The following is a 14,073-nucleotide window of genomic DNA, read 5'->3' as shown; positions in this document are numbered from 1 at the left end:
TGAGTTATCAACCACCTTGGCATCAGCTGACTCTTTACTCCTTCAGTTATGCATAGGTACAAACTTGAATTATAGTAATAATCCAGCTTGAAGACATGAAGAAATATTACATGCAGAATGTTACATACAGCATTTGAGTAGCTCTAATGTGTTTATGTGGTATGTAGGTTCAAGTTCTGAGGTGCTTTTATAACTTTGTTTCATTCAGTTGGGCAAGCACGTTTAGAAAGCATGGATGTTCATTTTCTGGATAATAAACAGCAACAGTACTGTTTGGAGGAAGCCTGTACAGTGAACTGTTTGTCAAAACTCTACTTTCTTTCTAGAATGCCGTGTTATGAAGTCCTCTTATTCCCGATCATCTGGCATGAGGCATACTGGCTCCAAAAGTCCAGGACCTTCACGTCGAAGCAAATCACCTGCCTCAGGTACTACTTCTAGGAAAGAGCTGAACACGTTATATACATGAAAGTTTGAATATGTTTAATGGGGTGAAAAACTGCTGGCTCTGTCTGAAATAGATGTGGTGTGCTTTGTTTCCTGAGGGAGAAAAAATGGTTTTTCAGTTTGTCTCATAGATTTAATACTATTTTATAATAAAATTTGCATTTATTTTTGAATCCGGAGAAGGAATGTGGTTTCTAGTTTTAATTAACAGGCACAAAAAGCTTCAGTTTATGAACATCAGAATAATTCGTGCTAATTGTACATTTGGGATATAACACTTGATTTTCTTGAAGAGTGTTAACTACAGGATGGTTATGTGGTTAAATTCATGTTCATTGAACTAGAGTATACCCTTAAGTGTTTTGAATTTGAAAGGTTTCTCCTATATTAGCCGAATATTGTCAGAAATGCAGGATTTTGCTGTTTCAATTAATTTAGGAGATGTTCTGGAATGTTATTGCCCATTAACAGAGAAATTTTTTTCTTCTTCTTGGACTTAATCTAATTTCAAAGAAAGGTTTTTGCCAGCAGTTTGGCTGACACCATATGTTCCAACCATTGAGTCTTTTATCAAATAAATAGAAGGGAGAAACTTGGTTTTTTTTACCTCTGCATTTAATTTCTAAATACAATAAAATGTAATTAATTTTTTTCCACTCAGACCTGGAGAAGTAGCCCTGAAATAAAACTATTGAATCTGTAAATATATGATGGTCTATTTTGAATGTAGACATGTAAGCTCCTGTGCACGTATTCAAAACTGCAACATGTTCCATATTCTCATTTCCATATCAATATTTGTTTTGCTTAATTGATGTTGGCTGAAGTAATTTTATGTCTTTGGGTTCTTTCAAAGTGGAATATATATCCTTTGTTTATAAAGGTTGAATATTTAACTGAAAAGCTTCAAAGAAGGATCACAGTAGCAAGAAAAATGTAGCATGAATGGCAAGTTTCACAATTGATCTCCATCTCATGCAATCTTGTTAACTCCAATGAGATTGCATGGGATATCTTTCAACAGTGAATTTTATGCAAAGTACTCAGAAATCAGTGCTATCATTTCCTTACTTATTTGTAGTTGGACACCCCTTTGGTTAGGTTAATTTGAAAAATTTATTCAAAGTGTCTGGTATTTATCCTTCTATTTACTTGCCATTTTTTCCTCAGGTAATCTTTACTTATCTTTATTTACCCTTCTTCCTTTCATCCATGTTCAGAGCTGTTTAATAACTTCTTTCCTTAATGTCTTTTTCCTTTGTGTCAAATATATGAGTACAGTAAAGAGGGGTGGCCACTACTCCAGTGCTTCAGCAAAATCCCCAGGTGAGCCATTACTATTATGGCTGTATATCACTAGTGTGTCTCCTCCCTCTCCATTTATCTGTATACTTTTTGCTGTATTTGTGAATATTTTCAAGCTTGGAACACATGTTTTGCATTCGGTGAACCAGAGACGTAATCGATGTAGTCTTTTTGTTGAAGTAGATCATTTGAGTGAAATAATACAAATGATGCTTTATAGTTGTTGGACATCTGTGAATGGTGCCAAAGTTAAATTTGTAAATGTATAATTTTGACTACAAGTAGAGGAGTATTCTGAGGAGCAATACATTTGTATGTGTATTCTAAAGCATATTATAATAGAAAATTTCAGCCAGCGCAAAAAGACAGGGTTAAGAGTTGCTGAAAAAGGTGCAAAACCACGTGTCGTAATTTTTAATTTTATTTTCAATTTCTTACCTTCCTTTGTTTTCTTGTGTTATTTCAGCCTAAGTTCTAAAACACCAAGAAACCTCTCTGAACTTTCAGTTCAAAGTGAAAGTATCTCTCAAACAAGTAACATGCATTTTGATTAGCAAAGTTGAGGCTTTGGACAATACTAGAAGTTAATAATTTAGAAGGTATTCATAGGTTTTTCAGTTTTCAACATTCCAATACACTAAAGAATTGTAGCCTAATATGTACTACTTAAAGAACAACAGAGAAGTTTGTTTTTTCTGTATATTCAGGCTGCTATACATGTCAAAAGAAACCTCAAAAGATCTTATACTTAGAAAATAGATAAGAAAGGTAAGTCTTTCATACACGTGAAATAATCAGCAAGTCAATAGCAGCGGACAAGTTTGTGACAAAAATTAACACAAATTGCTTTTGTAGTTTTTTGAGTAAAAAAAGAAAAAAAGTGTTGCTGTGCGAAATAGCAGTGTCATGGTTTAACCCCAGCTGGCAACTAAGCACCAAGCTGCCCCCACCCTCCAGCAGCATGGGGGAAGAGAATTGAAAGGGTAGAAGTGAGAATAATTTAATAATTGAAGAAATAATAATAATGGTAAGAAAAAGGAGAGTAACAGAGAGAAATAAAACCCAAGAAAGACAAGTGATGCAAAGGGAAACATTTGCTCACCACAAACTGATGGATGCCCAGCCAGTCCCCGAGCAGTGCTCCCCCCACCAACCTTCCCCCCTAGTTTTATTACTGAGCATGATGTCATATGGTCTGGAATATCCCTTGGGTCAGCTGGGCTCAGCTGTCCCAGCTCTCTCTCCTCCCAACATCTTGCACCCCCAGCCCACTCCCTGGCAGGGTGGTGTGAGGATCAGGAAGGGCCTTGACTCTATGTAAGCACTGCTCAGCAGTAGCTAAAATATCCCTGTGTTACCAACACTGTTTTCAGCACAAATCCAAAATTTAGCCCCATCCTAGCTACTGTGAAGAAAATTATCTCTACCCCAGCCAAAACCAGCACAATCTCCACCCCTTATTCCATACCATTTACGTTGTGCTCAGGTCTCACACTATCTAATATGTTCTCATTACCCACCCCCCCCTTCCCATCCTTTGATTATAATACACAGATATCATTCACTTAGTCTATGGACCACCCCTGTGAAATGTCTGATAAATGTCCACAAAATGTCCACTGACTTCATTTAGTCCATGACTTTGGGCTCCATCTGTTATGATGGTCACTCAGGACAGAAGAGGTGGTGTGTTGCCTGGAGTTATTGGGCACCAAAGCCAGCTCAGGTCGGGTCACTGCTGCACTCACACTGCTTCTTGTAAAGCTCGTCCTCTATTGGTTTACGTGGTTCCTGCTATGGTAATTCCTATAACATGCAACCCAAATCATGGGTTACAACAATTTAAAGGTATATCCATTACAATCTCCACCCTGGTCCCTTTGGGCCAGGTTATAGGGTTTAACATTGCAGTGAACTCCTTCCCTTTCTCCTGCTATAGTAATTCCCATAACATGCAACCTAAATTATGGATTATTTTCCCCCAGGATTAAATCACTTTAGGTACACATTAGACTCCCTGATTCTTCCACATTACCCACCAAGTACACCAAGGTCCTTGAGCAAAAACAATCCCACAAATAGGTTTACCCTTTCCTGAGGAAGGAATATGACAGACTGTTTTGCCCAACAAGTTCCTTGTATGTACTGCAGGGACCTTACCTCCTTCCACAGCGTGCAGGAGTTTTGATTGGGCAGGGCCAGATCGACTGGCAGATCTTCTAGTGTTAACTAGCCAAGTGGCTTCTGCTAAATGTGTATTGCAATGCTTGAATGTCCCAGCACCCATTGCTGTCAGTGTAGTTATTAACAGTCCATTTTCCCAGAGGCTGGTGCATGATAGGGGATGTGATACACCCAAGTCAATACCATGCTTCTTGGCCCAGGTGTTTGTGAGGTTGTTTTTGAAATGAGTCCTGTTGTCTGATTCAGTTCTTTCAGGGGTGCTGTGTCACCATAAAACTTGCTTTTTAAGGCCCAAGATAGTGACGAGGGCAGTGACGAGGGTCACGGGGTATGTTGCCCACCATCCAGTAGTTGCTTCCACCATTGTAGGCACATGGTGCTTGCCATGGCAGGTTTGTGGTAGTGTGATGTAATTAATCTGCCGGGCTTCCCCTTATTGATATTTCAGCCATCGTCATCTATAGCAAAAAGGCTTTAGCTGCTTGGCTTGTTTGATTATGGTGCACGTTTGACATTTATGGACAACTTCTGCAGTGGCATCAGTAGTCAAGTCCACCCCTTGATCACAAATCCATTTGTACGTTGCATCCCTTCTAAAGTGTCCTGATGTCTCATGGGCCCGTTGAGCTATAAATAGCTCACCCTTATGATCCCAGTCCAGATCCACCTGAGCCACTTCCATTCTAGCAGCCTGGTTCACCTGCTCATTGCTTCAGTGTTCTTCAGTGGCACAACTCTTGGGTATGCAAGCATCTACGTGACGTACTTTTACAACCAGATTCTCTACCCAAGCAGCAGTATCTTGCCATAATTCATCAGCCCAGATGAGTTTGCCTCTGCACTGCCAGTTGGTCTGCTTCTATTGCTGTAGCCACCCCCACAGAGCATTTGTCACCATCCATGAGTCAGTATAAAGTTCTCCTTCAGCAATATCTAAAGCCAGCTGGATGGCTTTCGCCTCTGCAAACTGACTCAGTTCACCTTCTCCTTCAGCAGTTTCTGTGACTTGTCGTGTAGGACTCCACGCAGCAGCTTTCCACCTTTGGTGTTTTCCCACAACATGACAGGATCCATCTGTAAAAAGGGCATATTGCTTTTCATTTTCTGGTAATTTATTATTCAGAAAGGCCTCTTCAGCATGAGTCACCTCCTCTGGCAACACTCCCAAGTTTCGGCCCTCTGCCCAGTCCATGATCACTGCCAGTATTACTGGGCCATCAGAATTTCCCATTTGAGCACGTTGCATTGTTATCAGTGCAACCTACTTACTCCATGTAGCATCAGTTGCGTGGTGTGTGGAGGGGACCCTTCCTTTGAACATCCAGCTGAACACAGGCCATTGAGGTACCAAAAGGAGCTGTGCTTCAGTACCAACTACTCCTGAAGCGGCTCAAATTCCTTCATATGCTGCTAATATTTCTTTTTCAGTTGGAGTCAACCTCAAGTTCTCCCCAGGTGCTTTCTGCCAAAAGCTCCAGGTGGGGCCGTTATCCCTGGCTGAGGTGTAAAGCACATTTTTCATATCTTGTCCTGCCTGGACTGGTCCAAGTGCTACTACATGAACTATCTCCTATTTAATTTGTTCAAAGGCTTCCTGCTGCTCAGGGCCCCGTTCAAAGTTGTTCTTTTTCCAGGTCAGCTGATAGAGAGGTCTTATGATCAGATCATAACTTGGAATATGCATTCTTCAAAAATCCATGACACCTAAGAAGGCTTGTGTTTCTTTTTTGTTAGTTGGTGGAGACATAGCTGTTATTGTATTGATCACATCCATTAGGATATGATGATGCCCATCTTGCCATTTTATTCCTAAAAACTGTTTCTTGTGCAGATCTTTTGACCTTACTTAGTTTTATAGCAAAACCAGCTTTTAAAAGAATCTGGATTATTCTTCTCCTCTTCTCAAACACTTCCTCTGCTGTGTTGCCCCATGTAATGATGTCATCAATATACTGCAGGTGTTTGGGAGCTTCACCTTGTTCCAGTGCAGTCTGGATCAGTCTATGACAAATGGTAGGGCTGTTTCCACCCGTGGGGCAGTTGATTCCAGGTGCACTGGATACCCTCCATGTGAAAGCAACCTGTGGCCTGCGCTCTGCTGCCAGAGGGATTGAGAAAAATGCATTAGCAATATCAGTTGTCACCTACCATTTGGTGGCCTTTGACTCCAGTTTGTATTGGAGGTCTAGCATGTCTGGTATGGCAGCACTCAGCAGTGGTGTGACTTCATTCAGGCCTCTATAGTCCACTGTTAGCCTCCACTCTCTGTTAGATTTTTGTACTGGCCATATGGGACTATGAAGGGGTGAATGAGTCTTACTGATCACTGCTTGACTCTCCAGTCGCTGGATCAACTTATGGATGGGAGTCTTGATTGGTCCAATATTGTCACCAGTGCACTGTCATGGTGGCAGTTGGCACCTGCTGTTCTTTAACCCACAGCAACCCCATCACAGACAAATCCTCTGAGAGACCAGGCAAGCTAGAGCTCTTTTAATCTGCTCTGTACTCAAGGCAGCTATACCAAAGACCCTTTCGGGTCTTTTGAAGTACCCTCTCCTGAGGTAGTCTATGTCAAGGATACATAGAGCCTCTGGACCAGTCACAATAGGATGCTCTTGCCACTCATTCCCAGTTAGGTTCCCAGACAGTTCTTGAGATCCTCCCATCACTCCAGAAATACAGATGGATTCTGCCTCTTTGTAATCTAATGGGATTAGAGTAGACCGTGCACCGGTGTCCACTAGAGCTTTATACTCCTGTGGGGCTGATGTGCCAGGCCATCAAATCCACAGAGTCCAGTAAACCTGGTTGTCCCTCTCCTCTGCCTGGCTGAAGGCAGGACCCCTCTATTCCTGGTTGCAGTCTTCATTACTTGATTTTTGTACAAAAGTCACTTCATCAGGGTCAAAAGTATGATCTGCCCCACAGACACTGAAGCGGTAATTTTCCTGGACGGATGCTTTTTGGCCATTGTTTTTCCTTGCAGTTCTTGTACCTGAGCTTTTAGTCTCCAGGTAGGGTCACCATCCCACTTCCTTATGTACTCCCTCATGGTCGTGCAGGAAGAACCACAGGGTTGCACGTGGTGTGCACCACCAGTACCCTTTCCCTCAAAGAGAAAAAAGCTGACTCTTAATAGTTGAGGCCTTGGTTGGAGTGTGTGAGGAAGACCTATGCTTCTCAGCTTGCTTGGACATTTTTTGGGTCAGTCTGTCCACAGCTGAGAAACAGGATCACATGAAGGAACCGAGATTATCTTTGTATTCTTGGAGCTGTCTGGTCAGTTCATCCATAGTTGGTGCCTCCATGTCTGTCCAGCCCGTTATTGCCAGGGTGTGGGTGTATGACATCAGTACATTTCATACAAACTTTCGCCACATGGACCATGTGCACCAGATTTCATCCAGGTCTTTGGATGACTGGGTGTCATCTAGGTTATTACAGATCACCTCCAACATGACTAATTCCCTCAGATACTGGATACCTCCCTCAATGTTGGCCCATTTGCTCTGGGAGTTTGCAAGTTCTTACTTAAAGGGGTACCTGTCCTTCACACTTGGTGGGAGTCACCGCCAAAGACTGAGGACTCTGGCCTTTATTCTAATCCCTTTGTCAATGTCCTTATCCTAAGCAAGGCATCCTAGTTGCCGGGCTTCCTTACCCCCTAATTCCTGACTACTGGCCCCAGTATTCCAGCATCGGAGTAACCAGCTGAGAATTAGCTCACCTGGTTGACAACTAAAATATTTTTGCATATCTTGCGCTCACTTGGGGATAGGGATCAGGTGGTTTCTGTCTCATTTATGCTTTCAGTCTCTTCCTCCTCCTGTTCTTGTGACTGCTCTGCTGCAGAACAGGCTGCCTCTTCTCATTCTTTCGCCTGCTTCCTCTTAGGAGAAGCTTCTTCATCACTTACTAAATGAGCTGACTTCTGCTTCCATCGTTTCTTTTTAGTTCCAGGGGCAACTGATATAGTGTCTGGTTTTGCCATAGTGTCTGTTGGTTTGTTTTCTCTCTCTTCTTCCTGAGGGTGCTGCATAATATCAATCAGTGTTGGGTAGATGCTGGCCAGGGCCCAGCACAGTACGGTAAGTTATGCCTCTTTGGAATAGCCATGGCATTTTTCTATTTTTTTTTTAAACATTCTTTCACTTGATCAGGATCCTGTAGTTGTTTGGGAGGAATGTTCCAGACCATTGGAGGTGAGAAGTTCTCTAGATACATACCCATATTCTCCCACATGCCATGCCACCCATGACCATAGTCTTGTAGAGTCTGAGTCATATTCCTAAATTGCTTGTTAACCTTAGACAAAACCAAAGCAATATTCCTAAGAAATACCAATAGAAGTATTTTAACCACCCAAGGATGTTCAAGATACTGAGATGTTATTGTAACAAGGGAGAAGATCTCACAGAAGAAGGTAGCGAAGGTGCCATTCTGTATTTCCTTCACAAAAAAACCTCTCAGAGGAAGGACTATAATTGTTATATGTCACCATGAGATGGTACCCGAAGTACAGTAATGGCTTCAGTACAGAGCCCAAATACCAGATTAAGCTCGAGATCAGTGTTTTAATAACAAGTTTCCCAGGCAAAACATCACTAATCACTACAGACCACAACAAACTGCAAAAGTCAACACCAATCTTTAATGCGTACAGCAATAAAAAAGAGCATGGTGCTGATCAAACTAATATCAAGGACAGATGAATCGATATCATGACCTGCAACTGTTAACAGATTTAAATCCCTTCTAATGTGCTCTGGTCAATCTGTTATTATCTCAAACTCTCTGTGCCCCATGTTGGGCACCAAACCAGACTGCTGTGGTTTAACCTCAGCCAGCAACTAAGCACCACACAGCCGCTCACTCACTCCCCCCCAGCAGTGGTATGGGGGAAGAGAATTGGAAGGGTAAAAGTAAGAAAACTTGTGAGTTGAGATAAGAACAGTTTAATAATTTAGATAAGATAATAATAAGAATTAATTGTAATGAAAAGGAAAATAACAGAAAGAGAGAAATAAAACCCAAGACAATTTATGCAAAGGAAAACAGTTGCTCACCACAAACCAACTGAGCATTGTCCCTGAGCAGTGGTGCCCTCCCCAGCCTTCCCTCTAGTTTTATTGCTGAGCATGACGTCGTATGGTCTGGGATATCTCTTGGGTCAGTTGGGCTCAGCTGTCCCAGCTCTCTCTCCTCCCAGCTTCTTGGGCACCCCCAGCCTACACGTTGGCAGGGCGGTGTGAGGAGCAGAAGAAGCCTTGACTCTATGTAAGCACTGCTCAGCAGTAACTAAAACATCCCTGTGTTTCCAGCACAAATCCAAAACTTAGCCCCATCCTAGCTACTGTGAAGAAAATTAACTCCACTCCAGCCAAAACCAGCACAAGCAGTTGGCTGACTCCCTCTAGATGCAAGATTTTTACATCTACACAGGGCCAGTTCCAGCTTTGCCTGTTGTTGCAGTTGTGTACCACCTCACCTGCAGTGGATCTCAGAAGACATTGGCAAATCTGGATCTATAGACAGCTCCTTTTAAATAGGATCCTCGGCAGAACATACCATGTGTTGTAGAATCATAGAAGGACAAAAGTTGGAAGGGACCTTTGGTCATCATCTAGTTGTACCCCAGGCTCAGAACACCACCCCTGTCCACCACACATATCTAAGATATTACGAAAGAGCTAGAATACTGCCAGCGTAAGCTGCGATGTTCTCCCTTAGACAGTTATGAGAAGGAAGAAGATTATCTTAACCAACCAATTTCGCAGGTACAGTTTAGTGGTTCTGTCAGTGCTTAAAAGGATGATAGTGACTTGGAGACAGATAAGGATCTCTTACAGCATAGTCCTAAATGGTTATGTTCAGGAAATAGTGACCTTTCTGTGAGCTGTAGAAAAAGAATTCATGACTAAATAAAAATTTTTTTTCTTCTGTAGTAATAGTTGGTCATTTGGAAGCAAATTCTACTGAAGTATCTCATTTTTGGTCATGAACTCTAGAGCTCAGTATTTTTTCTAATGGTTTGAGCAAACTGTGTATGTGAGAAGCAGAAAACAGTAAGATAGCAATCACTAGCCATTTTCGTTGCCATATTTGCAAATTCTTTATAAAACAAGGATGCGTTGATACAGCAGGTTTCAAGGTTATCTGAAACAAAGTGGTGAAGTTTGCAGGAGGGACATATGGTCCTAAATACTTTTAGCTTCTTAAAAAAAACACTTAAATAATTCGCCTATTGTTCTTACAGGCAACCCTTGTTAAAGTCAAGACAAAAATCTCCTAAACATTCTGAATACTTCTAGTAGAAGAGACTGAGCTCTTAGTCCTGTAACAGATCTGGGAAAGTAAATCCAAGTTACCAGACCTCAAGGTAGATTTATTCTGTAACTAAACGCTAATTAGTTATATCACACATCAGAGAAAGAGATTTTTTGTGAAAAACAGATTTGTGGAAGTCGCAGTGCAGTCGGCCTGGCCTACTGGCAGATGGACTGCGCAGGCTGTAAAAGTAGTGCTTGGAAGGCATCTTCAGCACTCAGAGAATGTTAGGGCACTAGGTTAGTAGACACTTGTGAAATAAATCCAATAGTGCTGTTTAAAAAGTGATGTATAACCTGTGACAGACCCTGAATATGCAAAGGATATGTGCAGGTGTAACTGTTACTTACTTTGAAGCTAAGTTTCTATTTGCCAGGGTTGCTTTTTTCTTTCTGAAAAAAAAACAATTCTTCACCATGAATCACCTATGAAACCTTTTTAGCTCTTAAATTTCTGCCTAGGATTTTCCTTTCCCGGGAAAAATGAGGTCCAGCTAGAGAGGAAATAATGTCGCATCATATAAGGTGCATTATATTTGTGTATGATGAACAGTGTGCTATTCTGTTTGCATAGTGAAATTCATCAGTTTGGGTTTTTTCCAGAAAAAAAACCAAGGACTGACCTAAGTTATATTCAAGTCACCAGAGATATAATATACGTTGTATCAGGCCTCTCTGGAAAACCAGACTTAAAATGAATGAACTCTTAAAGCCAAGAGGGAGGATATTGTGTTTTCACAGACACTTGAACTTCTTGGAAATTCAGAAATAACCTGCTAGCTTTTACCTTGTCCGGTTTTTTTTTTTCCCCCTAAATCAATATTTTTCTGAACTACTGCTTAAGTTATTTATCATCCAAACAGTTCATACTTCTTGTTTGTTTGTTTTTCATGGAAAGAGCAAACAAAACAACTTGTGTTCTGTGAAACATTCTACCTAGAAAGCAACGTGTTGATCTGAAAGGGAGAGATGGAGGGCCAAATGAAAACTTTTCTTTATGAAAACATTTTCTTTATGAAAACTTTCTTTCTCCATATTTTATCGTGTGATATCACAATAAATGATATAATTTTAAAAGGCTGTGGCTATTATTTGTCCAAAGCTCTTGCACTGGCAAAGGACAGAATTTGCCTTTTTAATCTTGAGAATGACAATCCAATATTTGTGTGTTTTCTTGATCCCATATCCAGCCACGTGAGTTTTGAGGACACAGTTCTGTGGCATACAAGTGTATAATTTATTCCTAAATGCTGAGGAGTCTGTTTTGTATGCAGACTTGAGTAATAACTTGTCAGAGAGGTATGTTATGTTTAAAAGCAAGCTAGGGTTTTTGACTTCTATTCATTTTTTTTTTCCATTTTTTTGCTTTTATTGCTTTGGCCAGTTAATGGAACCCCAAGCAGTCAATTATCCACCCCAAAATCTACAAAGTCCTCCAGTTCTTCACCAACAAGCCCAGGCAGCTTTCGTGGACTCAAGGTAAGTTCAAGAACCATGAAAACCCCTAAATTCCATTTTTTGTTGAATGATGTATTACAGTGATGCTGAAGAAGAAAAAAAAAAACAAAAAGAAAAGGAGTTATAATTCTATAGGGCATCCTTGCTAGTATGATTTTTTTAGCTGAAGTAGAGAAGAGATCTGAAGTAAGATTTTTGTATTTTCTCTTTGGTTGGCAGAATAGAATTTTCAGTTTAGGAAAGGTGGACGGTGATGGTGGCTTGAATATGCCAATTTGTCCTCCAAATTTTCCATTGTTTCATGGACTGCAGAAAACCCTGCAAGTAATTTATATTGCCTCAGCCTATATAAATGTAGTGTTCTCCTTTGATACCTTACAGTCTTGTAGCATTGCCCAAAATTTCCTCTGAAGCACCCTTCTTCATCCATGGCACGTAGTTTTACCCCTTAATAAGAGTCTCCTGCCTGAAAGCATGTGAGGTGTTCCTTTGGGAGCAGCCTGATGTCTGGCAGATTTTTCTCTGTGTTGCACCAAGAGAATTCTCTTCCTCTCCCACTTAAAAATTGGTAGCATTTACAGTTCTTAGAGGCTGCTCTATGCCTTTCACTCGGTAAAATAAAAGAAACAGTCTGGAGCACAGTTGAGCATCTTACTGCTGCATTTGTGCAGCTGTCCTTTCAAGGGGAATTTTTTTATGAAATCATCAATTGCAGCCTTTCTGAAAGCACACTAGATGGTTCGCACTGATTATTCTGATCAAGTAATAGCTCCCATTAGTGAACACAACAGTTGTGAAGAGGCTGCATAATTCTGTGGAAAACTGTTTTCTGAATTAAGAGACTGGCTAAAGGACGTGATTTGAATAGTATTTAGATTTGGGTTTTGACATGCTAATTGTTACCAAGCCTTTGTCTGGTTTGCAAGGGGTATGGCACTGGTTTCTGCCAGGCTTCTGTGATAATTCTGAGAAAAGATTTTGATTTATGTGTTTAATTCTAGTATATTTTCAGTTGTTTTGTTCACTGAGGCAATTTAGCGTTGATCTCTGCCTTTACGTTGTTGAGCTGTACCATCCCATAGCTTCTCTTTGTCCAAAGCAACACAGATTGGCCTTTTCCCTATAAAGCATTTTCAAGAGCAGAGTAGTAGTTCTGACATTGAAAATTAGAACTGTGTGTCTTAAAATTGTCTGGACAGCTCTGCTGTAGAATTTACGTTGAGGATACCAGTATCATTGGACTCGAGGCTCTCAGCTTGTCTCTGCTATATTTAACGAATGCTCTTTTGTCTGTTTTTAATGAAATTACAAGTTTAGAAACTAGATAATTTGGTTCGTTTTTCTGCACACTGTCTCGTCTGCTTTTAGCCAGTTAAAGCTCCATTAAGGTAGAGATAATTCTGATAGTAACAAGCAATTTTCAGTAAAGTGGACATGTTCTCTTTCCCCTTCACTCTCCATTTCACTGAAGTAGGCTGTTGTACTTTTTCATTTTGGAATTTAATTGATGCTGGATACTAATGGGTTTTCATGTCAAATAATTCATCCTTATATGACCAGAGAAAACAGCAAAACCAAATTAATCATCTCAGACCTGACATGTTACTGAAGTAGCGAGTACCTTTTGCTTTATTCCATTAGGACACATCTGTTTAGTAGGAGGATCCCAGCTGTGCTCCTGAGACTAAAGATAGGGGAAGTTGTCTGCTGAATCTCAGGATAAATTCCAAAAGGATCAAGGGCACTGTGCAGTCACCCTTGTGTCTTGATTATGTTCTAATAGTAATGACTGTTTTGGTGAAGTATCAACATAAAACCAGTAACTGAGAGGCATGGTTTTATGCAAAACCAGATTCTTTTAAGAAATCCATTATTATTTTTTGTAGGATTGATCTTGGCCACTCTGCTGAGGAAAACAGAAGGAAAGCAGGGACCTATTCTATTATTTTAAGGTTACTGCTTTTCCCTATTGTTAAATAATTCCTTGTTGCTAAAACTGCGTCGCTGTGCAGACAAGTAGTCTGTCTTCCTGTGCTTGTATAAAAAAGGTGCTGTGACTACATCTGAATAAAACGTAGATATAAATACCGTGGCAGACAATGAAAGAATAAAGTACATTTCTGAGTTTTCTGTCTTTGGAAAAGCAGGGCTGATTTGTTGTGCAGAAATCATATATGTTTATTTTTGTAGAGCGTGAAACAGTAGCACTTAATAATGGTTTTATATGCGCTTGGAGCAGCAGGAAAAGGGAACAAATCAGGGTTGATGTTTCTTTTTCCTGTAAAGAGCAGACCATTGGAGCAGCTGCACATGGACTGTACTGTAAAAACTGTGTTGTTTGGAAAGCCAG

General features: G+C 40.7%; 1 protein-coding gene across 9 annotated transcripts in view; it reads left to right on the top strand.

Annotated features, from left to right (window-relative positions):
- The window catches only part of DCLK2 (doublecortin like kinase 2), a 99,147-nt gene that overhangs the window by 49,257 nt on the left and 35,817 nt on the right, over positions 1–14,073 (top strand). For 7 of the 9 annotated variants that reach the window (XR_012623214.1, XM_074823824.1, XM_074823829.1 and 4 more), the window contains 3 exons: positions 327–428; positions 1,729–1,773; positions 11,650–11,744. Coding sequence is in view for 7 of the 9 variants with exons in the window: in XM_074823824.1 (XP_074679925.1) it covers positions 327–428; positions 1,729–1,773; positions 11,650–11,744 (242 nt within the window). In the remaining 2 variants the exon portion in view is untranslated. The remainder of the gene's footprint in view (positions 1–326; positions 429–1,728; positions 1,774–11,649; positions 11,745–14,073) is intronic. The other 2 variants (XR_012623215.1, XM_074823825.1) reach the window with 1 other exon arrangement.

Source organism: Strix aluco, chromosome 4, assembly GCF_031877795.1.
Source record: "Strix aluco isolate bStrAlu1 chromosome 4, bStrAlu1.hap1, whole genome shotgun sequence".
In the NCBI taxonomy this organism is placed as follows: Eukaryota; Metazoa; Chordata; class Aves; order Strigiformes; family Strigidae; genus Strix; species Strix aluco.
Note: the sequence above shows the minus strand (reverse complement) of the source record. Positions and strands in the feature narration are given on the sequence as shown.